The 26,329-nt window shown below is 42.7% G+C and overlaps 2 protein-coding genes across 2 annotated transcripts in view; both read left to right on the top strand.

Moving 5' to 3' along the window:
• The window catches only part of Myo3a (myosin IIIA), a 240,776-nt gene extending 227,455 nt beyond the window's left edge, over positions 1–13,321 (top strand). Inside the window, exons 32-35 of the mRNA XM_047521156.1 lie at positions 1,182–1,288; positions 3,272–3,312; positions 4,786–4,929; positions 12,785–13,321. Of these exons, the coding sequence (XP_047377112.1) occupies positions 1,182–1,288; positions 3,272–3,312; positions 4,786–4,929; positions 12,785–12,914 (422 nt within the window). The 3' untranslated portion in view covers positions 12,915–13,321. The remainder of the gene's footprint in view (positions 1–1,181; positions 1,289–3,271; positions 3,313–4,785; positions 4,930–12,784) is intronic.
• Positions 13,322–17,499: 4,178 nt separating this feature from the next.
• Positions 17,500–26,329, top strand: part of Gad2 (glutamate decarboxylase 2) — a 78,252-nt gene continuing 69,422 nt past the window's right edge. Inside the window, exons 1-6 of the mRNA XM_047519753.1 lie at positions 17,500–17,853; positions 18,558–18,617; positions 18,798–18,947; positions 19,906–20,139; positions 24,843–24,933; positions 25,486–25,598. Of these exons, the coding sequence (XP_047375709.1) occupies positions 17,778–17,853; positions 18,558–18,617; positions 18,798–18,947; positions 19,906–20,139; positions 24,843–24,933; positions 25,486–25,598 (724 nt within the window). The 5' untranslated portion in view covers positions 17,500–17,777. The remainder of the gene's footprint in view (positions 17,854–18,557; positions 18,618–18,797; positions 18,948–19,905; positions 20,140–24,842; positions 24,934–25,485; positions 25,599–26,329) is intronic.

Here is a 26,329-nt window from a genome sequence, read left to right as displayed (position 1 = left end):
TTGAAGGCAGCCGTTCTCCAACAGCACCCAAACCCCCCTCTCACCCTGATCCTGATATAGTAGCCAAGCAGCTCTTCTATACAACTGCAGTTGGTCGATGGGGTGCGCGGGAGTCATGAAAAATAGAAATATTTAGTGACAGGCCTATTCCTTCTGTAAATGTAAAGCCATTTGTCAAGAACACAAGCAACCAAGCATGTAGATCATCAGAAGCTCTATTGCTCCAGGTTTAAGAAGTTAGGCAGGGCACGGTGGTACACACCTGTAATCCCAGCAGTTCAGGAGGCTGAGGCAGGAGGATCACAAGTTCAAAACCAGCCTCAGCAATTTAGTGAAGCCCTAAACAACTCAGCGAGACCCTATCTCTAAATAAAATATTAAAAAGGGCTGGGTTGTGGCTCAGTGGTTAACTGCCCCTGAGTTCAATCTGTGGTACAAAAAAAAAAAAAAAAAAATAGAAGTTAGCTGTATTAACAGAAAGGGCAGGAAAAAAGTGACCAAATGTATTCTTTCATGGTCAGTATTTTAAAATCGAATCCACAAATTCTAATGGTTTGTGGTTTTCAATTTTGGTGAAAGATAGATTAGGCATCTAAAAAAAAAATGTCAACCCTATAAATGAGCAGTCTCCTCCTTTGGGCTGCAACGTAGCAGAAGGTGCTTTAAAATGAAGATCACCCAGTGCTAGAATGGTTTGGCTACCTCACCAGGGTCATGGGAAAGGACAGGAAGGAATAGCTGATGTTCTACGAATATAATTACCCTTTTAAAAATGTTTTATGGGACTGAGTAGCCACTGGTAGAGCACTTGCCTGGTATGTGCAAGGTCCTGGATTCAGTCCCCAGCATCACAAAAAATTAATAAATATGAATAGTTTTTCTGCAGTCTTGGCTCTCCCCCTCATCCATCCTGTGAGTTAGTACAGCCCACTCCACATTACTGTGCGTTCCTTTTGTTCCTCCTCTTTTCTTCCCCTTACCTCTCAACACTCTAGACCACCAGGCAGTCAGTGGGAAGCATGAGGGGAGGCATATGGTAAAGGTTGGGGGGGAGGTAGTTCCTCTTTCTCCCATTTTTCACCTCAGTTATTGGATATAAATTCTTATTTACCCCAAAAGGAAAACATTGCATGATAAAAGTCTTCGGAGTGAAATATTTGTTCATCATCTCCTTTCTTTAGGTATCTCTAAAGGAAAAGAACCAAAAATATTGCGACCCCCAAGACGACCCCGAAAACCCAAAACATTGAATAACCCTGAAGATTCCACATACTATTATCTACTGCATGTAAGTGGCTCAGGGTTACCTGGTGGGAGCCAGAGTGTGTTCTGAAGGCCAGTGTGCCGCCCCCGGCCAGTCACAGGGGAAGGCCCGGCAGACAGAGACGCCTCTCGGTTCCCTCTCCGCTGACTTTCCCCCAGCTGAGTCTCTGAGCACTTTCCCGTCCTCTCACCTCTCTTCCTCATGGTCAGACCTCTCCTGTGGTCCTGTACCCGCTGTGTTCTTCCTGAAGCTTTCTTTGCTGGTCATTAATCTGAGCTTATATACAAATATCAACCCAGAAAGGGAAACCCTTCCTGACTGGAGCTGTCTACAGCGGGCCTCTGTTAAGGAATGCACATCCCCGGGTTAGGGTGAAAGCGGAAGAAAGGGAAGGAAGGGGAGAAGTGGACATTTATTGAGCATCTTAAATTCCAGGTCTAAAACTGTGCTTGTTCACATTCACGGTGATACCTAATGCTAGAAACAGTCTTTAATGTCATATCCACATCTCATGGTTCAGGATTCCAGGACACAGGTAAGCATGTCTTGGCCGACGTGTGTGGGCCATTCATTTCATGAGGTCTTCCGACTCCACTCACACTTTGCAGAATGGAAACTCACTGACATCACTCCTGCCAGGCTGCCCTTCCTCTCACGTTCCTCTTCTCCATAAACCCCACAGGCATCCACTTGGTTTTCTAAACCAAGAACCTGGAAGTTGTCCTGCCTCTTCCTCCTCTCTTTCATACCGGATCCATTGCTCTCAACTGACTTCTGCTGACAAAAGCTCACTCCAGTTCATCTTCCTTCTGTAACCTCCCAGAAACTACCCTTTTTCAGACCACCATCGTGTCTCACCTGGAGTATTACCGACCCCAGCTTACTGCTTCTGCTCTCACCCCAACCCCCTACACAGGCTGCATTAGAAAAAAAAAATTTAAACCATAATTTTGATTTTGTTCCTCCCTTGAGAGGCCCTTGAATGACTCAGCAGCTCCATTAGCATACAGTCCAGATTCCTTCTAAGACCTTCTTTGTTGGACCTGGGACTACTCTCCAGCCTCATGTCCTGGTCTCTCTGTGTCCACTGGCCATAGTTAACTACTTGAAACTCTGCCAGGGAGTAGCATCCTCTCGTGGTCTCAGACCCCTGTGGGCCTTCCATTTGCAATACTTAGTCACCCACTCCCAATTGCCACAGAGAGGAGCAACTAACTCTTTTCCACACCATAGAGAACCCAGAAAAATGTGCTGGAGACCAGAGAATTTGTTAGGAACAAATTTCCAACCTCCCAAGATATAATGAAGCTCAAACTTGACTCCACCTTAGTCAGGCTCCTTCCCCTTTTCTCTGGTGATTTCAGTTTCCTTAGAAGGCTTCTCACCCCCTTGTTGTTGCCCAGAGTTCAACCATATAAGTTTTTCTCCTTTTATTTCTCTTGAACAATCTCATGAGCTATCATGATCTCACTTACTGCTGATCTCTGAATGCTTGTCACTAGCTTAGATCTCTCTCTAGCTCCAAAATTAAATATCAAACTGCCTAATTTTTTGAACATATTCTGTATGAAGATGCACACAGACATGTCCATTGGGAGTGCACACACTCACACAGCTTTGTTGGGCTATAAGTCACATACCATATAAGTCACCCACTTAAAATAGACAACTAGAGGATTTTAGCACCACCATGACCATAATCAATTTTACCAGATTTTCGCCACCCCTAAAAGAAACCCTACCCATTAGCAGTCACTCCCTTACCCACAAGCCATAGGTCATCACCAGTTCAGTTTCTGTCTGTATGGGTTTGCCTCTTCTGTACATTCTTTATAATGAGAATCACATAGTATGTGGTCTTTGATGAATGCCCAAGTCATTTTACAAACCAATAATCTATTAACTTGACTCCTCCCTCTTTCCTACCTTCCTTTAATACCATAATATTATAGATTATGGTGACATATTATTATATATTAAAACTTTTAATTTTTCTATTTCCTTTAGAAGTCAATCCAAGAAGACAAACGAAGACCAAGGAAAGACAGGTAATGATTGCTTCTAGATTTCAACAAGTCCTCTTATTCAAACAAAGATACAAATCCACATGTTCAAATTATGGTTAAAAATTCTGTGTATTATGTGGATACATTTGGAAGTAATGTGCTCTCAACATATTTTTAAATATGTTGTTTACATGTAATTTACAAGATCTTGCCTACTGGAAACATATTGAGCCAACACCGTAGGAAGCTCTTGCTAAGAACTCAAACCTGTTCTGAATGAACCATACTATCCCAATACAGAATTTGCTTTTTTCATCCCATTGAATAGTTTTAATTGGACAATTTGAACATACCCATATTCACAGACTTTCTTTCCCTAAATTCCTTTTGCTTTTTTTTCCTTCTACATATGCAAACTCTCATGTTTCATCATTTTCGTGATTTTGTTAGGATTAGCAAGGTTTGTACTTACAAATGTGGCCCATTTAGCTTCATTTGATTATCCTTTTTCCTATATTTCAGTCAATCAATACTTCACTATTTTAATGTTATACCACTGTTCTTTAAAACATTTTTAGTTGTAGATGGACACAATACCTTATTTATTTATTGTTATGTGGTGCTGAAGATCAAACACAGTGCCTCACTCATGCTAGGCAAGTGCTCTACCACTGAACCACAACCCCAGCCCTATACCCCTGTTTTAAGCAATGCCAACGACTTTCCAGAGAGTGCTAATAACAAAAGAGGGGTTTTCTACTAAGCATGAATGAACAGAGTTCTCTATTTATGAATTGATGGCATCCTGAAAGTCCATTTATAAACTGGTATCCATAAATTTTAAAATATCTCCCAGAATCCCTGTGACACCTGGTGAATTTTTATGCCTACTAGTTTACATCCTGTGAAGTACCCTCAGACCATAGGGTTCAGCACCACAGGAACCAGACTGTGGCCTGAGAAGATCCAAGAATTCAAATGGTCCAGACACAGCCCTGTGTGTGTATTTTATTCAGGAATTAGAATCTAGGGCAGAAATAAACTTCCTAAAAACAAACAGGTAGGAGGAGGCCAGAGGTAAATGAGATCATAAAACCTTGGGTGTATCAATGTACTGATGGCTGATACATTCTAAAAATGCTTAGTGTTTGTGCATAAAAACCAGCTGTTCTGATGGCAGCCCGGGTCAGTTGTGAATGCTGATATACTAGAGCAGCATTATCCCTAGCTGTTCTAGTAACTACTAGTTTTGTGCCAGGTTAAAATTAAGATACCCAAGAAAAGCTGCTCCGGCAGCTAATGCTGTCTGTATTGCAGGTAAGAGATGGCGAGTCTTTTTTTTCTTTTTAATTTATGAGTTATACTGTTTTTTGCACATTTCAAGACTCCATTTATATTGACATGTATGTGCTACTCTTAAATTACAGTAAATACTTTAAATAAGGAAAACAAATATCCTGTAAGTTTTCATGAATAGAGAATTGCACTGATGTCATGGCATGTGTTCATTTACAGTCAGGGAAAATTATTAGATTTGGAAGATTTCTATTACAAGGAATTTTTGCCCAGTCATTCTGGACCGAAGTACCAGAACACGAATTTAAGAGAACCAAGACAACAGCAAGAACTCCAGAATCAATGCTTTAAGGCTAATGAGAGGTAATAAACTACACTTTAAAATACAGCATGTTCAACTTTATACCCCCAATTCTGTTTTCAAGCAATTTCACTTTATTTATGGGCTAATGACAAAGTAGTCTTACTTCACATTGCTTCTTACAAGGGATACAATGTTTAAAGGTAAAAATCATAAATGTTGCGGTGGCATAATCAAACACCTTCATTTTCTTAGCAAAATTCCAGTTTATACCTGTTTATATACCTGTTTTCTTGGTGTCATTATTAATAGCACCCCTTTTCAAAGTACGTCAGTTTGGATGATAAACTATAAGCAATATACCATATCTAAAAATCTATGTTGAACTCTAAATAGTAATTTAATCCCTTATTGGTTTTTAAATTCTGCTGTATAATTTCTCAGAATCAGGATATCAAATCAGAAATATTTTGGAGTAAGAGTCATAGAAAAATATGTATTTCGGACTTGAGTTTTTCTCCTTACTAACTAACAACTTTGTGACATTAAGTAACTTATTTTGCAGCTTATTTGCAATTTTGGGATTTTTTTTTTTCCTGTCTCCAAAAATTCTTGGTGAAGTTTTGAGATTGAGGATAATAAGACAGAAACATGATAGATAAGAAATGAGAGCAAGGACAGGTCACCAGGAGCTGTTCATCCAGAGTCCTGAGCCAGCACCCAGCAGCACAGGGTATTCAAACCCCCTCACTCTTCTCATGACAGTGTGACATGGGGGTTAAGAGCAGAGGTTTTGGAATCAGAATATCTTAGACTGGGGTCCTGATAAGGCCAGTTGGTGGTTAAGTGATCTTGCTCATGTTACCGACTTCTTTCAGCCCCAGCTTCCACATCTGCAAAAGGATTTGCTAATAACTGCCTCACTACATTGCCGCAGAGATTAAATGTAATGATGCAGCACTTAACACCATAGGCAGCACAGGAGAGGGTGCCCATACATGGTGGCTGTTCTCCTCCTCATTTGCTTTTCCAGAATCTACCTGAACTATGATTTTTAACCCTTGCCTCCAAAAAGAAGATGTATTCTTCCATTTTGAAATCAAGAACTGTAACGTGTCGGAGCTTAGAGATGTTCTAGTCTAACCATGGGGTTCAAGTGCCACAAAGGTTACATGACTTGTCTGAGGTCACATAAGAGTTAGTGAGAGAATTAAAGTCCAAGGTTTTTACAGCTCTGCTCCAGGGCTTTTCACTGACTCTCTGCTTCACATTTTGACAGTCAACTCTGCCCCCTCTCCAAAATATTCATCTTTCCCCACCCACAGAAACACATCTGCTCTAAAAGCATTATGTCCCTGAAATGCTGCCTGTTGTCGAGTGATGTTTATGGATGTGTATTTAGTAACCACTGCAGCAAGGATACCAGCAGCTAGCATTGGTTGAATGCTTAATTCCTTCAGAGCACTATGCTGTTATCTCATTTAATCCCCACAGCAAGCTGGGGAGGCAGTCACTATTATTTGCCCCATTTTATAGATAAAGAGGCTAAGTCTACAAAGTTAGAGACTGCAAATAGTCACCTATATAGTAAGTGATGAACCTGGAATTTTGAATGTGGGACTGTCCAATTTTAGATTCAGTGACTTTAACTGCTATTCAATATTGCCACTTTATGCAAAGCACCATGCTGGGCATTTAAGGAAGGGATGGATACAAGGGAGCATAAGGTATGGTCCTGTAATGCAAGGCACTTGGTGGCTGAGGGAAAGTATATTGATATAACAAAACTAAGGGTAGGGATACGATGCATGGTAGAACACTTGCCTAGTCTGTGTAAGGCCCTGGCTTCAATCCTCAGCACTGCAAAAACTAAAGATAAACTAAGTTGAACAAGGTAACTCCAAGAAGTAAATTTTTTTAAACTAAAGGAGATTATAGACACAAATCAGCCAAAGGCAGTAAGTGAACCTTGATAAGACTACTTTTAACCTAGATGCCTGTCAACAGATGAATGGATAAAGAAACTGTGTTATACACAATGGAATATTATTCAGCCATAAAGAAGAAGAATATTATGGCATTTGCAGATAAGTGAATGGAATTGGAGATTATCATGCTAAGTGAAATAAGCCAGTCCCATAAAACCAAAGACCAAATTTTTCCCTGATAAGTGAATGATGACATATAATGGGGGTGGAGAGTTGGGATAAGAGAAGAATGGAGGGAAATGAGATGGAGGGGGGTTATGAAAAATGGTGGAATGAGACAGACATCATTACCCTATGTACATGTTTGATTACACAAATGGTATGAATCTACATCGTGCACAACCACAGAAACAAAATGATGTACCCCATTTGTGTACAATGCATCAAAATGTAGTCTATAAAAATAAAGAAATAAAAAAATAAAAATAAAATTTAAAAATAGGAAACAAAAACAAAACTTTTTTTTAATGGCCCTAAAAGACATCTTGGGGCAAGTGAAGAGATGTGAGATTAAATTATATGTGGGACGATATTGCAGAAAGAATGTGTTGGTATGTGTGTGTGAATACAGTCACACACACACCAAGTTCTGACATCACCCAGGAAGATGTGAGAAGGCCAAAGAATCAGAGACCACAGCAATAATGAATTGAATGCCTCATGGGTTATTTAAATTGATGAATAAAAATTATATATATTTATGGTGTAGAACATGATGTTTTGAAATATATATACCTTATGGGTGGCTAAATGGAGCTAATTAACACACACACCATCTCACATGCTTATCTTTTGTGATGAGAACACTTAAAATCTACTTTTTTTGGCAGTTGTTATTAACTATAGTCACCATGCTGTAAAATACATCTACTGAACTTATTCATGCTAAGATTTTGTAGCCTTTGATCAGGATGTCCTCAGTCCTCTGCCCTGCCCCTGCCCTGGTAGCCACACCATTTTATTCTCTGCTTCTGTGAGCTTGATTGTTTTAGATTTCACATACAAGCAAGATAATATGTTATTTGTCTTTCTGTTCTTGGCTTATTTCACTTAGCATAATGTCCTCTAAGTTTATCTGTATTGACACAAATAACAGAATTTCCTTCTTTTTATGACTGAGTAACATTCCACTGTGTATATAAAACACATTTTTTTATCCATTTGTCCACTGATAACCCTTAGGTTGATTCAATATCTTGGTTATTGTGAATAGTACTGCCATGAGCATAGAAATTGCACATCTGTCTTCAAGAGACCCACTTCTTTTCCTATGCATATAAAACCTACTGGTAGGATTTGGAGATAATTTCATAGGTACCCATTTTATATTTTGAGGGACCTCCACACTGCTTTTCCTAAAGGTGAACTAATTGACATTCCCACTGACTATGCTGGGGTTTCCTTTTATCCATCTCTTCACCAACAATTGCTCTCTTTTTTTTCTTTTGTGAGACAAGTTCTCATTCAGTTGCTCAGGCTGGACTTGCAATCCTCCTACCTCAGTTTCCCAAGCTGCTGGGATTATAGGCATGTGCCACAGCACCCAGCTTAACACTTTCTGTCCTTTGACTTTTGGATAATAGCCATCTTTACAAAGGTGAGGACAGGACTCACTGGGGTTTGATGGTTAGTGATGTTGAGCTTTGTTTTCCACATACCAGTTGGCCATTTGCAGGTCTTCTTTTGAGAAATGCCTCTTCAAGCCCTTTGCCCATTTTTTAATGGGGTTATTGGTTTCCTTGCTATGGAGTTGTTTGAGTTCTGCATATATTTTGAATGTTAACCCCTTGTTGTATGTACGGCTCACAGATATTTACTCCCATTCCATTGGTTATATCTTCACTCTTTTCATTGTTTCCTTTGCTCTACAGAATTCCTTCGATTAGCTGTAATCCCAGGTGTCTAGTTTGGCTCCTGTTGCCTCTGCTTTTGGTGCCAGATCCAAAATATCAGTGCCCACACCATGTCTGGAGCTTTTCTCCCAGGTTTTCTTCCAGTAGGTTGACAGTTTCAGGTCTTATGTTTAAATTTTTAATTCATTTGTTTATATGATATAAGGGTGTAATATCATTTTTTGCCTATCAATACACAATTTTCCCAATACCATTTATTGAAGAAATCGTCCTTGTCCTAGTGTGTTCTTGGCATCTTTTTTCAAAAATCAAGTGACTATAAATGCACGGGTTTATTAATGAGCCCTCTATTCTGTTACATTGCTTTATGTGTCTTTTTCCACTCTCTGTTTTTATTGCAGTAGCTTTGTAGCAGGTCTTGAAATGCAGTGGTCCCTCCAGCTTCGTTCTTTTTGCTCATGATTGCTTTGACTGTACAGGGTCTTTTGTGATTCCATCCATATCATATGGAATTGTTTTTCAATTCTGTTTTAAAACGTTGGAATTTTGATAAGGATTGCACTGACTTGTAGCTTGTGTGGGATGTCAGAGACATTTTTAACATGATTAATTCTTACAATTCATGAAAATGGGATATAGTCCCATTTATTTGCATCTTCCTCAGTTTCCTTCATCCATGTCTTATACTTTTTAGTGTTCAGATCTTTTGCATCCTTGATTAAATTTAGGGTCTTATTTTTTGCAACTATTGAAATTGTTTCCTTGATTTCTTTTTCAATAAGTTTTCATGAATTCTAAATAAAAACTGATAGCAGGTAATTAGTGGTTAGAGGGCAACAGGAGATGACCATTTCTTATGTCCTCCTACAATGGAATCTTGTGGGATTTCTGTTGAGCAGTATTGAGAGATGGGGGTTATTAAGGATATATCCAGATTTTAATTATGGCAAGGAGGTATGGAGAAAATGGAAGGAGAACAAAGTAAGATGGAACAAGAGTACATCAGTTAAGACTAAGAAAATCATGAAAGAAGCATGGGCAGAAAAGAGGTAGGGATAGAGGGCGAGAAGCATATTTGGGCCCCAAAGACCTCATTCCACTCCTTACTAGCTCTGTCACCTAGAATCTGTTTTCTCATCTGCAGATCATGGATAGGAAGAATCTCAAGACCCTGCACTACCATTCTTAGAATTAGAGATGATGTGTGTAATGTATCTGGCAAATGGTCACTACTCAATATTCTTGAATTCTCATATAGGAAAATTCAAGTTAGGAACTCAAAGGAGAATGCGCCACGATACCTATTATAAGACCATGATATTCATTATAAGACAAAAGACCTCTCCTGTCAACTCTTCACTGAGCTCAAGATGCCCTGAAAGACCTTGCCTAAAGTTTGTTTTTCTTATAATTCCTTATTCAGAAAAGACATGACATATTCCACCAGTAGGCAATGTTCTTGCCCTCTTTTTTTTATCATTCTTTTCATCCATCTGTAGACACCTTCAGTGACCCTGCCTCATTCTACCTCAATCATGTTCAACTGGCAAACCCTACTGCTGGGTTCATGCTGGTTAAACCTATTTTCTGCCAGTCTGTACCTGCACCCATGTAGCTGAACATGGTTAAAGATAAGCTAAATCTAATCTCACTTGAAATATATAGACATTCCATTATCCCACCTTCCCAGTCCACTCCATAAGACTTGCTTCTCTTTCCTCAAACCCTCAAAATGTTCACACTCTCAGCCGACAGTCTTCTTTCCATTTTTATCTAGAAAGCAGTAGCAGAGTACAGACACAAGCTTCCACCACCACATCTATCAGCTTCTTACCACTTAGGCATATGCGTCCCTGAACATTCAGTGGATGACCCGACCAGCCTGCTAGCTAAAGCCATACCTTCCCGTTGTGCACATCCTTCCACCCACTCGAGAATATATGCTGCGGTTGTCCCCTCTCTCTTCTGCATCTTGGATGTGTGTTCTTTCTATCAAACCATTTCTGGTCATTTGTGAACATAATGCAATCAGAACCTTAAAAAACACCCTTAATCTTCCTTCAAGACTACCCATTTTTCTGCTCTTTATTATCATAAAATAGTAATACGCAAAAGATTTTGCCTCTTCCATATCCTCTTTTCCCATTCTCTCCTGAGTCTCTTGACTCGGGTTTCCATTGCCACCAATCCACTGAAACTGCTCCTGCCAGTCACCAGTGACCTCCATTTGGCCATAAACCATGATCTACTCCCAATCCTTATCCCTCCCTATTAGCAGCATTTAATATTATGATCACTCAGTTTGTCTGTAAACACTTTCTTCGTTGGCCTCCAAGATAGTACTTCTCTTGGTTTGTCTCTTGCCTCACTGGCTGCTTGCCTTTATTCTCCTTTGCTGACCAATCCTCATCTTAAAATATTGGAATGTTCCAGATATAGATAGATAGATAGATAGATAGATAGATAGATAGATAGATGTAAGTATCATGATGTAAATATCATCTATGTACTTGAGATTCCTGAACTGGAGTCTCTGGCCGACACCAGGATTCATATATCCAATTGCCTACTCAGTCTCTCCTCTGGAATGTCTAGTATTATCTCAAACATAGAATAAGCAGAACTAAAATCTTTATACTCTCCTGCTCTCTGCAGCCTTCCCCATCTCATTAAATAACTCCATCTTCCCATTGTTAAAGCCAGAAACTTTGGGGACATTCTTGATTTCTGGTCTTTCACACCCCAGACCATCAGCAAACTCTCACTTCCACCTTGCAAGCATGACAGAGTCCAGCCCATCCTCCCCTCTTCCTCTATAACCCTAGTCCAAGCCATTGTGAGTTTTGCTTGAACTACTGCAGTATCTTTTAACAGGCCGATCTACCTCCATTCTGGCAGCCAGCTTCCTCTGTAAGTCATTCCTCTACTCAGAACCCTTTCTCTTCACTCTCAAGTTAAATCCAAGTCCTTGTCATGGTCTCAAAGCACCAAGTTATCCTCCATATTTCATCCTAATTCCTGTGGTCATCTCTTGCTCTCCTTCCCCTTGCTTATTCCATTCAAGCAACGATGACCTCCTTACTGTTCCTTGAACACAATATGTACACTGTAGTCGTGGGACTTTCCCACTGGTCGCTCTGTCCTCCCAGAATGATTGCCCTTCTGCAAGAGATCTGCAAGACTCAGTCACTCTTTTCCTTCAGGTCTCTCTTTAAATGTCATCTTAATTGAGAGGCCTTTCTTGACCATCATCTAAGACATGAATGGCATGATAGCACACACAAGCACGCTCCCCTTTACCCTGCTTTGCTTTTCTGTATAGCACCTCTCAGACACCTGATATGTTTAAATTGTCTATGTTCCTCTTCCACCCTAGATTTAAAACTCCAGGAAAACAGGGACTTTTGTTCACCCATTGCCTACAGTGGTGCTCAGCACTTAGAAGGTGCTGAATGAATCAGTTTGCATAGTTAACATTTTCAGGAGCACCCCACTTCTCCAGGCAAACTGCAGAACCTAAAGGGAAACCTTGGTAGTGTCCCAGCAGTGATCCAGGAAAGCTGGTTGAACAACCCCATTTAAAATATTAAAACATTGAAAAGCTAACAGGGCAGAGAGATCCTGTGTAACTAACAGAATGGTCAGAATTAGGGAAGTTCTTTTAAAGAAATATTAGGGCAGTTTTACAACTCGAAAGGTGAGTATCTGTTTAAGCATCTCGAGGTTTTCCGTTTGACCAAAGTGTCTTAAAAATCGGGGTACTAAAATACACACGTGGTTTATTGGTTGTGAATTATTTTTATCCAAGAGGAAGTTCGCCTTTCTGATCTATGCCTTCTGATGCTTTGCTTAGCTCTCATCTAAACGCGGAGTCACCAGATTCCATTTTGAAAACCTGCTGAGAGAATTATGGCAGATACATTTGGCCATCAGCCGGACATGTTGATGGTGTCTTTCTTAAATGAAAGCAGTTGGTGGGAAGTGCCAGGAAGAGGAACCGCCTAAGTAGGGGTGGGTGGGGATGCACCGCGCTGGGTGGCGCCTCTGACACACTCGGATATCTCGCTCGCTCGCAGGTGCTGGGCAGCAGAGAGCCCTGAGGAGGAGAAGGAGGAGCCGGAGAACGGGCCAACAGCCAACCCCTACGACTACAGGAGGCTCCTGCGCAAAACCTCCCAGCGCCGGCGCCTGGTTCAGCAGTCGTAGCGCAGCTAGTGACCGGCCACCGCCGTCGGAAAGAGCTCAAGCCTGAGGGACTACGGGACCAAAACGGGGAAGTCTGGGGCGCTGGCACCTCCAGGGGCTGAAGCTCAGTCCTTGCGCAGTCGCTGCGCGAGCCCCTCAAATGCTAGGGCCAGCCTTCAGTGCTCAGGACGAGCCCAGACGCTGCATCCTGAGAGCGCCCTCACTCCCCTCTCCCAACAGTTCTTCGCTTGGAGCGGCCCTGTCCCTATTTCCTTAATGTATCTCTATTCAGTTGTTTGAGACTCTTTCTGTGAATCCAACTGCATCTGAGCTGTCACCAGCCTCTCTCTCATTTGGGGTGACATCAAAGGTTTTTTTTTTTTTTTTCTTTATTGCAAACAGGCCTACCGGACAATTTCGGTGGGCTGAGTCTTCAAGAACAAAGCCCGGATGGGAGCGAGGAAGATGAACTTCAACTCAAACTTGAGCTTTCCTTTCTCGTGGTCATTAAGATTGCTAAATAAAGAAAGCATCTTGAAAAATCCGTGGTTTACAGGGCAGGTTCACCAAGTTCCCTTTGGACCCGGTTTCTGCTGTGCAGATGTGCTGGTGGCAGCGCCCAGAGAGGAGAGCTAGGCGCCTCAGGTCTCCATTAGCAAATGCCCTTCCCCAACCACCTCAAACACACACAATCTAAATTACACCCCCCGCCCAATTTGTCATGCAAATGCGGCCTCCAAACAAATCTCCAAACACCACACACAAACGTCCTGCATTCCTAATCACTGTGGCTTGCTTTGGTCTCGCCTAGAAAAATTGCAACTCCACCACTGAGGGGAACTGTCAGGCTTTAGATTCACCTACTCAGAGATTTGGAGCAAGCTCCCCTGCTCCGAATTGGGGTGTGCTTAAGATGAGAGGGAAGAGTAGTGCACGAGCAGAGGTTGCATTCGTCGGTTGACTGCAATTTAATTTAAAAACCGGGTTAAGACATCCTTCAGATCTCCGCAGCCTTGAAAAGGCAGGGAGTAGAGGGGGCGGCATGGCGAAGTGATTCCATGAACTACTGAATCGGAAGAAGTGTTCTGACGGGACTGGGTTTGTCCTTTCCCCGTGTGCCCTCGGCTCCTGCATCCAGGGGCCAGAGCCAGAAGACGCTGGGAAAATATTGGGAGCGCGAGTGAAGGAGGGTGCGGTGGGCTGAGAATGTTTGTTGCGCCGCTTCTCCAAGGCTTGTAATATTCTCTCCCGAGAGTTAGCTCTGAAAGCTCCCCAGAGATTGGACTTGGGCAACCTCTCCTTTTTACAGAAGCCCAACCCAGGGGAAACCTCCCGCTGGAACTGGGACAAACCCTGAGTTGAAATGCACTGTGTAGGCCCTGCTCCTTTCCTGGGTTAGCGCCCTGACCTCGCTAGGGCTTGGGATCCACGAAATGAATCACCCCCGGTTGTGTGGACCCACGAAGTTGCCGGACCTGGTCCTGGCACCGCGTAGCAGGGCACATAGCTGGGTCTAGGGGTAGTTGCAAGTGTCTACCTTGAGGTTGCCCGGTCCCATCTACCCCTACCCACCTATCCATCCAGCGCTGGGAGACCCTTTGCAGGTGCATTGGGGAGGACTGAGTTCGTTGCAAGGCCCACTCTTAAATCCAAGCATCCCAGGTGGCCCCTGCAGAACAGAGAGCCCCGGAATCAACTCTTTCTTGGAGAGGGAGGTAGCAATTCCTAACCCTAAATTCCCAGCTTTTCCCCTCGCCCTTCCCCCACAGATTTTTGTTTTGTTTTGTTTTGTCTGTTTGTTTGTTTGTTTTAAGTGAGACTGGAAAAGAGAATGGCCAATGCTTGGGAGGAAGGTTACCAATTTTGTTTTCTCTTATATTTGTTCCCTTTTTCTGTCCTCCCTCTTTTTTAGCACTCTTCCTCCTTCTTCTTCCCTCCACATTTAAGCACTGAAAGGACACAGGGGAAAACTTGCACCAGATAGTTTTTCTTTGACCCGGACTGCGACACGATCTCTAGGTAAACTACGGACAAGAAATAGGTCATAGCAAGCAAACCGTGCGGCATGCTGCCCTTGGAGTGCTGGGTTTCTCCCCTTGTTCGGGGGAAGGGCCTTCTTTCCAAAGCTTTTCCCGGCGCTGGCCCGCCTTCTCTTCCCATTCGTTGGCTGTCTCCTTTGTGAACTAATGACTGTAATTATTACCTCCCTTCACTCTTTTGTTATCTCCAACCCGAGCCTAAGAGAGGGGGCAATGGGCTCTTTTGCAAAATGAAAGTCCTTACAGAGCAAATTGCTGTCTAGGAAGGGATGGGGTTAAGGAAGGGCAAACCAGATCCCCGTCTGCATCTGAAGATGGGTGTTTTAGTAAAATTTTAAAATGTTTAAATACCACCATCAGATACAGAGTACTCCGGGGCTGGATGACGGCGCTTAAACAGTAGCAATTTTAAGTCATTGTATTTTTAAAAAGTCAGTTAATTTCGGGTGTTGAGATTTCTACCTTCATCTTTTGAAATACCCGTTTCTTCCTTGGGGTTTTTGTGCAAACGCGCGCATTAAACGTTTGTTTTCTTAAGGTCCTTTTTATTTTCGAGAACTCATCCATAGTAGACAAGTTCTGCAGTCCCAGCCTGCTGGTTTGGAGAGAAATATGTGCAGGACTTAGTGTGGATTTAAACAAAGAACTAGGTTCACCGATTCATATTTGGGGGGCGCACAAGAGAACTGCGGAGCTGATCTTCCCACAGCCCAGATGACCAAATCAAGAAGTCTCTGCTTTTCTTGGAGTTGTAACCTTTGTTAGGTCGAAAGTCAGAAACCCCAGCGCCTGACAGGGGCGGAGTTAAGGCCTGGGTTCAAGATCACTGCTCTCTCCCTGCCTAGCCCTGGCTTCTTCATAGAGCCCCCTCAGCGCCACCCGTAGGTTAGGACCTCAGCAATGACCACCTACCCCACCCCTGGGTCCCACATCAACAGCGTGGATCCTATGGTTCCTCCAGGACCGGATGGACTCGGGCACGTGGAAAGAAGACAAAGTTTAGTGGAGAGCATCGACAGAGGCTAATATACCCAGGGAAACAAGATTTGAGCCTATACGCAGCCATCACGGCCCCAAAGCGCCTCTCCTAAAAGAGGATCCAGGGGTGGTAGCCAAGACGAAGAATCCAAGGGGCTCTGCTTTGGCAACAGCTTTGGTGACTGCTTCTAAAAGCAGAGAAAGAACGCTCTGTGTGAACACAATGGAAATGATCAGCGATCGAACAAGACTCGGGGAATGCAGACACCAGGCGAGGCTGAACACGTCTTTCTCGCCAGTTATACATATATTTTCTTTCGTTCATTCTCTCTCTCTCTCTCTCTCTCTCTCTCTCTCTCTCTCTCCAGACTCAGAGCTGCGAGTTGTAAAAGTTGATATCCACTCCCCACTGCCAAAAGAAGACCACGGGAAATCCTTGGAGCAGCTTCCCTGTTTAACCATTTTTAGATAAAGAAAATCATCAGACAAGAAAACATTCCGGCCTTCTCACATTTATTAGAAAAGGGCTCTAATTCCCACCAAGTCTCAGCGACAGCCAATCTCATCCTCCCCGGTATCCCCCTAACTTGAAGATTCCCTTGGAACAGGGGGAGAGGGAGTCATTTTAAGGTCCCCTAAAAAGAGGGGTCCAGCAGGCGATACCTTCTCCGCTTGGATTTGGAAAGCCCAGATTGCTTAGTTGGAAACCGTGTGCACCCCTCCCATGCACATACAAATTCCAGTCACACGTAAGCATCTGGCCCTTTCAGGTCTCTGTGGACCAAGGTCATCAAATGACTGGATCCCAGCCCCCATCAATCGTCAATTCAGCGGGCTCTGGTTGCTGGGCCCCGCTCCCCTCCAAGAAGTTTCGTTCGTTTTATTTATTTTTTTCCCCAGCTGGAGGTCCTCGGTGATAGACTCCAGCGTGGATTTTAATTGCCTCAATCAGCAGTCTTTCTCCCCCGCCATCACTCAAAACCTGGACGGTGTGTCCCGCGCCCCAGCGCTTGACTGCGCAGGAATGGCATGCTCCAGGGCCCGCACGACTCAGTAGGCAGACATTAGGTTCTACTTAGGAACTGAAATGAGCCCTTCGGCGCTCAGAGGCCCTTCCCCCACTGTACCCTCCCCAGCTTCTGAACTGCGCCTGATTATGGCCGGGCGACTTGGGTTCTTGAGGTTGCAGCGACCTCAGCACCCGCATAGAGGAAGAGGACTCGGGAACCTTGAGGGGTCGGGCTCCAGCCGGAGCCAGACCTTAAACAATACGCCAATCGATACACATGTAAAATTCGTCTCAGTCAACCTTCTCGCCTCGCCACACTTTCCCTGGTCTGCCGCTCGCAAAGGCCAGCGCAGGGTCGATCGCGGTAGGACCCTGGACAGCGCGCCGGGGCAGGCGTGGGCAGCTATCAGCACAGGACGCTGACTCTTCTGCACGCGCGCACTCTGACTCAAGCTCAAGTGTACTGTCTGCCTCGCACCCTAAGATTCAGCTCCCTCTCTCTCCCATTTTTTTCTCCTCCGCCTCCACATCCATCCCTCTCCTTCAAAATCTCTCTGGCGCTTTACGCTTTTCCAATCTCCAGGAAGTGAGGAGCCCTGGGACCCCTTCCCCATTTCACCTCTGGGGCTTCCAGAGCGTTACCACATCCCAAAGCCCCGACTCTAACACAAGCGCGCACACGCAGACACGCACGTTTCCTGTCCCTGTGTGACACCCACCCTCGCCGCGCGTCCGCACCAGTCCCCGCGCAGTGCCCTCCTCCCGCCACACACTCGCAAGCACGCGCGCGCAGGGTCGAGCCTAAGGCAGCTCGCCCCGCAACCCGCACTCAAGACCTGCTCCAGTCTCGCGGCGCCGATGGCATCTCCCGGCTCCAGCTTTTGGTCCTTCGGGTCTGAAGATGGCTCCGGGGATCCCGAGAACCCCGGTACAGGTAGGAAAGAGTGGGGATCTGCAGCTGCCGAGCTTTGTAGGTGGCCCCGGGTTTTTGCAGGGCTCTAAGAAGAAGGAGGTTTACCGCCTGCAACAGGAAACTTCTTTGAACGCTTTGCACTGCTCTCTGTTAAGTCCTGTCCACCCAAGAGCCCAAAACCCCAAGAGCCCCACAGCCCTTTGTCCCCCAGCAAGATGTCCAAAGAATCCCAGACCCCTTCTTCCTAAGGTTAAGAGAGCTCCTCAAACACGGGGGCATCTCCAGAACAACGAATTCGTGGACCTGGGACACTGCATCTTGGTGTCTGGATCCTGGTCTGGGACCCAGTGGCAATGGGGAAGGGAAAAATAGGAAGGGGAGAGAATTGTTCGTCTGGAAAGAGCTCGCGAGGAAATGAACAGCCTCAGTATCTAGGAAAATTAGCTTAAGAGAGGCAGGGATGGGAGTTCTTCTGAACCCATCCGCACCTGGAAGGCAAGTGCAAAGGGCCAGGTGTGGGCTTCTCCTTTGGAAACAAATAAATGACCTGAGGGATGGTCCGGGCTGTTAGGATCACTCTTGCTCCCCGCACCTGCCTGTGCACTGTCCCGGGCGGCCCCTTCCCACACGGGCTTACTGACGTTGTTCACCTGGAACAAAATTTCACACGTCCATCAGCTGATCTCTTTATGGATCTCTGTCCTCCTGCCTGTCTTTCTTTGCAGCGAGAGCCTGGTGCCAGGTGGCCCAAAAGTTCACAGGCGGCATCGGAAACAAGCTGTGCGGTGAGTGCGGAAGCCCAGGGAAGGCGGGCGGGCAAGGTCTGATGCTCGCGGCCCGCGGTAGCAAAACCGCCTTTTCACCTCTGCCTGCCAGTCAGGGTTTATTGGCGGCGATGGGCGAGGGTGGGAGAGCTGGGCTCTGCCGGCCGCTGACCTAGGCCCGCGATCTGTGTCCTTGTCCAGCTTTGCTCTATGGAGACGCTGAGAAGCCAGCAGAGAGCGCCGGGAATGTACCCCCGCGGGCCGCCGCCCGGAAGGTCGCCTGCACCTGTGACCAGAAACCCTGCAACTGCCCCAAAGCGGATGTCAACTATGCCTTTCTACACTCAACAGGTAAAGGACCCACCTGGCCCCAGGGAGCCCCTGCCCCTTGCTCTGCCCCACCCAGCTCAACCTTGGCGACACCAGGCGTTCGCGCTAGGAGTTTGACCGCGGGCGTCCCTATAAGAATTTTCAACTGTACTCGTGAAAAGCTGGGTGGAGTCCCAACTCTGGCCTTGGCGCACCAAGAGGTCTCTTGGGCTGCAGCACCCTTTCCCCAGCGCGGTCTTTGGAGCTGCGGTGGCTTAGGGGCCTGGCGCTCAGTGGTTCATTGGGGTCTGCCCTATGTTGCTGAGATCCTCGGGTGGGATTCAATTTCTAGAAGTCCTGCCATTGAATTCAGAATTGCTGAGAAATTTTAGGTCTTTAGATTAGATCGGGAGAGTAGTGTGTCACTGTGATTTCACGGGGGAATGATTCTATATACGTGAGACCTGCACGCTAAATTTTACCCCCGTGCGCTTACACAGTCTAGCAAACGCTAGCGCAAACACACACACACACACACACACTTTGTGAACAGAGGACCTTTAACAAGCCTGAGGTCCTAACTGTACATATTGCACTTATCCTGGTTTGCCCAAAGGCATTTCGCAAACCCTTGGAAGTGAAATATTTCCATGAACATTTTAAATATTCTAGGACAAACTCCTGTCATCGGATAATTGGAGGCACAATCTCTGAAAAAGAAAAAGAAAGACAGCAAACCATGTTCTGAATTGAAATGCAAAAATTAGTTCCGGGAAGAGGAGAAATCATAATTTCTCTCATTCATTCCCTTCGTCTTTGAAAAATGCCTCCCCTTTAAAGAAAATGCTCCGCGTAACCAAAAGTTTTTGGTTGTTGTTATTGTAGTTGTTTGTTTGTTTAATGTAAAATCTCTGGGTTCAAAGAGAAATTGATTGCCTGATCCAGATCTCGCCTGAGTATTTCCACAGTAAAATGGTGTCGTTTTAATTCCATTCTCTAGACCTACTGCCAGCGTGTGACGGAGAGAGGCCCACTTTGACATTTCTGCAAGATGTTATGGACATTTTGCTTCAGTATGTGGTGAAAAGTTTCGATAGATCAACCAAAGTGATTGATTTCCATTATCCTAATGAGCTTCTTCAAGAGTATAATTGGGAATTGGCAGACCAGCCACAAAATTTGGAGGAAATTTTGATGCATTGCCAAACAACTCTAAAATATGCCATTAAAACAGGTATTGTCCAATCAGAAATAATAAAACTCTTTTTTCTTTTATAATTTTTATTTTTTCTATAAAATGTTTTGTTTATGGAGTTACTGATATTTTCAAAATTGTGAAGATATTTTCATCCTTTAAAAATAGTAATGATTCAAATGATACAAATCAAAAGCACTTTGTTATTGTTAATGCATCTGAAGTTGATAACATAAGAAACGTCATCTTAGTGTAAATTGTCAGAGTTTACATTGCATGCATTTGACCATGGAGATTAACCACTGGTGTAGAAGCAACCATTTGTCAGCAGAGGACAGTAGATGTGACCCAAAATAGAAAGAGAAAGGGAGTATAGAAATGAAAGCTCAAAAGGCATCCAAACAAAAGCCTGAATTCCAATATGGTACTGGTAATTTCCAAGCATAGAACTAGTCAGACAGGGGACTAACCATATTATATAATCATTGAACTGGAATTATAATGTTGTGGCATTGTCTCAGCAATGCCGGGACTTCAGGTTTGAATTCCAGGTTTTCTCTTATTTTTAAAGAAGTACACACACTCACACACACAAACTCACTATATATACTAGCTTAGCAATTCAGTCATATTATATAAGAATGTGTCCTTCATGGGCTTTGTGTGCAGAGATAAAGAAAGGCAGGTTCATGGATCAGGGGTAGGGGAAACTGATATCCTTATGGGCACATCTTTTAAAATGGATTTTGTAGTCTGGATTTGAGCAGTATTCTTTATATTCTATCCAGTTTATAGTCCCAGGTATAACATTTATTTGAGTGCATTCCAAGCTTTCTTTTTGTCTACACAAAATCAACTATTTGTAGGTTCTGATTACCCTTCTTTTTTTTTTTTTTTTTTTTTTACATTATCTTCTATCATCCTGATACATGGTGGTATGGCACTTCATTAAATCAACAAAAATAAATACAAATGAATTTCTGGGGAGAGAAAATACCTGATGAATCTAAATTGATTTGCTTTAAAAAGATTTGCTGGCAAATTAAAAAAAAATGTGAAATAGAACATAAACATTAATTATCATAGATGTGGCATATTTTATATTGCAATTATTCTTGATGAATTATCAGTATTGTTCTAATCAATGACCATCATATGGAGAATGTTTGTTGGGGGATTTTCAGCTTATTTATTTATTTATTTATTTATTTATTTTGTACATCCTTTATACCAACAGAGAAGAAAGACATGCACAGCGAAAGCCTTGGAAAAATGATTTGTTGTATTATTTTCCACCTTTGTGAAACTAGAGATTTAGAGGAGGAAACACAGAGAAAGAAATTTAACTTGTTGATTTCCATCACACCATGGACTATGATTTTCAAAGTTTTATTAGCTATCCATCAATTAACATTCCTGGAGAACTCACAAGTGGTATATACACCAGTCATTAAAAGATGTTACTCCCCCACCAGCATTTAATACACCTGTAGGTGCTAACCTGAGCAATACTTTCATGTTATTTTTGTTTTACCCATGCCCCTTACCTAATATTTAGATGTCAATAGTAAATTGGTGTCTATTGACACAAAACCAAAGAATATGTAAAGTGTTTTACATCTTCATTCTTGAAAGCTGATGATGTTCGAAATGCAATTTAAAGAGTTGAGATAATGGAAATGCAAGTCAATGAAAGTAATAGTTCTATCAATGTTCCATTTAGCATCAGGAAAAATAGGCCAATTCAATACTTAGAATTTGCCACAATGCACATGAAACTGTTCATCAAGTGTTAATCTGTTGCATTTTAATTTAAAGTTTAGATAAAAATCTGATGGGTGTAGTTGGATTTCTAAGTAAAGCATATCAATACTAATCCAATATCTCAAAAATATTCATATCATTTGTAGTCTTCTGGCCTTCTCTTCCCAAATAGTATTTCAAAAAATTAACAACAGACACCTTCTCTCTTCAACTGGCAGATACTTATGCTCTGGCACACTTGTCAACCAGTACTATTTAGGGTCTCCATCAAAGTAGTTACCTTGCCTGCTACCATCCAGCATTTTCATGATCCTTGGAAGATTCCTTCAGAAAATGCTTGTTATCACCTGGTTTCCACTGAGAGTCCTTAGCTGACTTCCACTTGGGCTCCAAGCTTAAAGAGGAGGTAGGGACAGTGGGGAAATGCATTCAAACAAAGTCTGCATGTGTTAATATTTTTTTTAAATGTTGCAATACGAAACTTCAGTGACTAACAGGATTCTGGAATAGTTAGCATTTGCAAGGATTATTAGATTTGGTGGGGGTAGAGATGGTAAGTGAGGATAGTAGGGGCTAATGTAGCCTTGAATCTTTAATCAAGTCATCAGACAAAGGGAACTGAAATATCAGTAAATGAGGCTGCCCTTGTGTGGATCACTACTACACAAAGAGCAGTTTGGACATCCTTGGTCCCTTCCCAACTGATTGTGAGCACCAAGTCGGAATTACCAGAGGCTGGTAGTTCAAAGAGTGTGCGCATCCTTCCGGGCTCATTTGCTGATCTGTAGTGAATGTTGCAATGCCTGGAGCAACCTTAATCTCATGTCACAAATGGTTGCTGTCTCGCTAGCTGCACGAGCTGTGCATGCCCACCAGATTCTCTTGTGCAGCCAGACCTAACTCACATGCACGCTGATGGGGCAGCTGGATGCCCAGGGCTGCTGGGACAGCCAACAGGTTCAGAGGCAGGTCTCTCACACTTCCAGAGAGCCCTGTCTGCATTCACTAGGCAGCCCTAGGAGGCAGCCTGTAGGGGCCGCAGGTGGTGAGCAAATGTCATCAGGGGAATATTTCTGCCAGAAATCAAAAGGACGTGCTGTTCTCACCTGTCAAACTTCACCCCTCCATATTTTCACATTATTATCAGTGAATGAAAATTTGGAGGCAGGAGAGATTCAGGTGAAATAGCAGATCAAGGTCAAATAACATATATATATGGAGGCAAAGCCAGCAATGGAAGCATCCAACTTGTGTTCACAGTGGTCATCTGGGTGGACTGGTCTTCTAATATCCAATCCACAGCACATACCTTGGAATCCCTTTCAGTTTTATGCAGAGGTTTTCATGCCAAATTTTCCACGGAGTTGATTGCTGTGTGATAATAGTCACCAGGCTTATCTAGGAAATGCATGCGCTTGGGAAGTAGATTAATGGATTGATTTGCTAATCCTTAATAATTTCCTTACTCTAGAAAACTGGCTTAGGGACAAAGAAATGGAGGGGCATCAGGAGGGAGAAATAGGCTGTGATTTCAGCTGTGAGCAGTAATGAAATGAAGAGTCAATGAGGCAGAGAGGAGGTGGGGGTTGTTCCAGATGTCAGCAGCAGCACAGAAAGACTTTTTACCTTTCCTGAATGGGTAAACCGATGGGCTCAGCATCAAAGGGCCTGGAAAAGACCAGAAAAGATAGAAGGGTGCCTCATGTGGCTTTAAAAGACATAAAACAATGTCATAGAATGAACAACAGATGCACAAATCCCAGTCCCTCTAAACGTGCTCTTTCTCGGCTCTTATCTTCTCCCCGTGTCTAACTCTCTAGCCTCATGCCTGGGAGTGATAAGAAAGCACCCTGTCCAGGAGATAAGCTACGCATTGCCTTTTGTCCTGGCTTTCCCCATTGCTTTCCTTTATCTTGTTTTGCCTGTGCTGGTGATGACAGACTATCACACCCCCAGGCATCAGACAGGTGTCCAGTAAGTGGCAGATACCTTTTAATCAGATGCTATTTCCATAATTGTTCATCTTCCAAAATTTTTGTTGCTAAGCAAAGCACAGACTTATCGATGGGCTTTTTATGGGCCATGATGAGAAAACACAATTCTAATGAAAATTTTATAGTTATATATTTTTTAAAATAGCCTCAGGAGTATGTGTATGTCAACCCATTTAGAGAATTTTAGAGAAATCCAGAAGTTAATTTGATAAGCCTTTGCTAATGGACTGATCAGTTCATTGAATACATCTTCATGTATCTTGTCGACAAGACAATGATGGTGACTGCATTCAGCTTTATTTTAAATCTCAACCACAAGAGAGCTCTGCTATTTATAATCAAATATCCAGACAGAGAAGAATTGACAAGAATGGGCCTTACCCATGCCATCTTTCTATGCTCATCACCTTTTGAATCCAGGGCAAATCCCTCAGCAGTGTGTTCCATTTTCTCAGTTTTGCCCTGTCTTTTGTAATCATCAGCCATTTGTCACTGATATTATTATGAATGTTGGCATGCCTGGCGGATGTCATGGTATGACCGATTCTCAGAACAACTCAACAAAATAGGACTTTCAGCAGCATGAATGAGAATAACAGTAACCTGTCTTTGAATTGCTTTGGGTTGCAATAACATTTTAGTTTGCAAATAGTGTTGAAAGCACGGGAGGACAATACCTAGTGTCCAGATTGCAAACCACATTTGTTGTTTTTTGTAGGGCATGTTTAAAAGAAAATTTTCAGAGTGTGTTTTAAGAAATACTAAAATCCCAAGTGGCCTCTGTGGTTAGAGGCAATGTTCTTTGTGTGCATGTGTATGGGTATGTTTGTGGGCACATAAATGTGTGCATATTGGGTTTCTGAATGTGCATTTCCCATTACTGAAGGATCTTTCAAGATTCTTTAGTTAGAAAAAAATCATGAACTTGAGAGACCTTTATTTTCATTGAATGCCATCCTTATTCTGCTATTCCATTTTACATAGGGCATCCCAGATACTTCAATCAACTTTCCACTGGATTGGATATAGTTGGATTAGCAGCAGACTGGCTGACATCAACAGCTAACACTAATATGTAAGTAGATAAATATGGTTTTGTGTAATCCAGGATAGTTATTAGTGAGAGTCCATCATCTTTACCTCTTACTTGAAAATCTCTTTTTATTAAGTAGTCTCTAAAATAGTGATACCAACTTCAGGAGTATATGAGCGTTTTCACTCTTTCTTAAAAAAACAGTCCTGATATATCTTGATGCAAACTATACATGTATTTTAATGTATAAAGGGAGCTTATTTTGGTGTTTTGGATTTATAATTACATATAGTGTGAAAGAGAATGAGATCAGATATTATATTTGACATAGTATTATTCTGCTCTTCTTTATTCAACATGATAAACCACCCTTGTACATTATGCCAGTAATTAAAGCTCTTAACATTAGGACTACAGAAAAATGAGCAAACCTTTTGGAATAGCTTTTAAAAAGAATTTTCTCTCTGCTTAATGTTATAATCATAATATTCTGTGAATGTAAGATTGGAAGAGGAAAATCATTCTGTAGATATTGTAGTGGTGGATTATTTCTTTGAGTTACATACATAAAATGTGGCTATTTCTACATTTCAGGTTCACCTATGAGATTGCCCCAGTATTTGTGCTATTGGAATATGTCACACTAAAGAAAATGAGAGAAATAATTGGCTGGCCAGGGGGCTCTGGCGATGGGATATTTTCTCCTGGTATATGATATTCCACCTTTTCTTTGTGTTTTTTTCCTCCTGATATGCCTTGTTATAAACCTAAGAAATTAAATATCTAGCTCATAATTCTGCTTAGGTCATGTAGACTGTTGATCAAAAGGAGTGTGGCTAAATGTACAGTATCATTGAACATGCCTACATGCTACCTACACTCTGTTTTAACATTAGTTACTTATGTTCAAAAGAAGCATAAACAAAGATGATATTTACCCAGTACTTTTCCTGTAATCCTACATGCAAGACTTATGGATAATAGGAACACAGAAATAAAAGTTCTAATAAGGGAATTCACTCTTTGATGCTCTTCTCAGAATTAGTAAAAGGGAAAGAGTGCTCTCATTCAACAAAACATTCACTGTTCGAAGGTGCATAACAAGGCAGATCTATTCAGTAGAGCATAGGTACTGCTGTAGTCTTTGCAATAACTAGGAGGGAAGCTGATTTACATTAATTTTCAGGAGGGCAGACAGTGCCTGGTGAGATCATTTCTTATAGCTAAAAAAGGGGGATGATGATTTCTTCAAGAGACATCTCATTCCTTTTCTTCATTATCATGCCATTCAGTCTTTCCCATCTTGCTTTTCATAACCAGCCACTGCATTCTAAGCTCCAATGTTTACACCTCTCCCAGCCCAGAGAAAAAACCTGAAACAAAAAGCTGTGCCCTTGGTTCACAAGTGTGACCTTGGTTTGTTACAGAAAAGAAATAG

Source organism: Sciurus carolinensis, chromosome 12 (genome assembly GCF_902686445.1).
Source record: "Sciurus carolinensis chromosome 12, mSciCar1.2, whole genome shotgun sequence".
Classification (NCBI taxonomy): Eukaryota; Metazoa; Chordata; class Mammalia; order Rodentia; family Sciuridae; genus Sciurus; species Sciurus carolinensis.
This window is presented reverse-complemented; position numbering and strand designations above follow the sequence as displayed.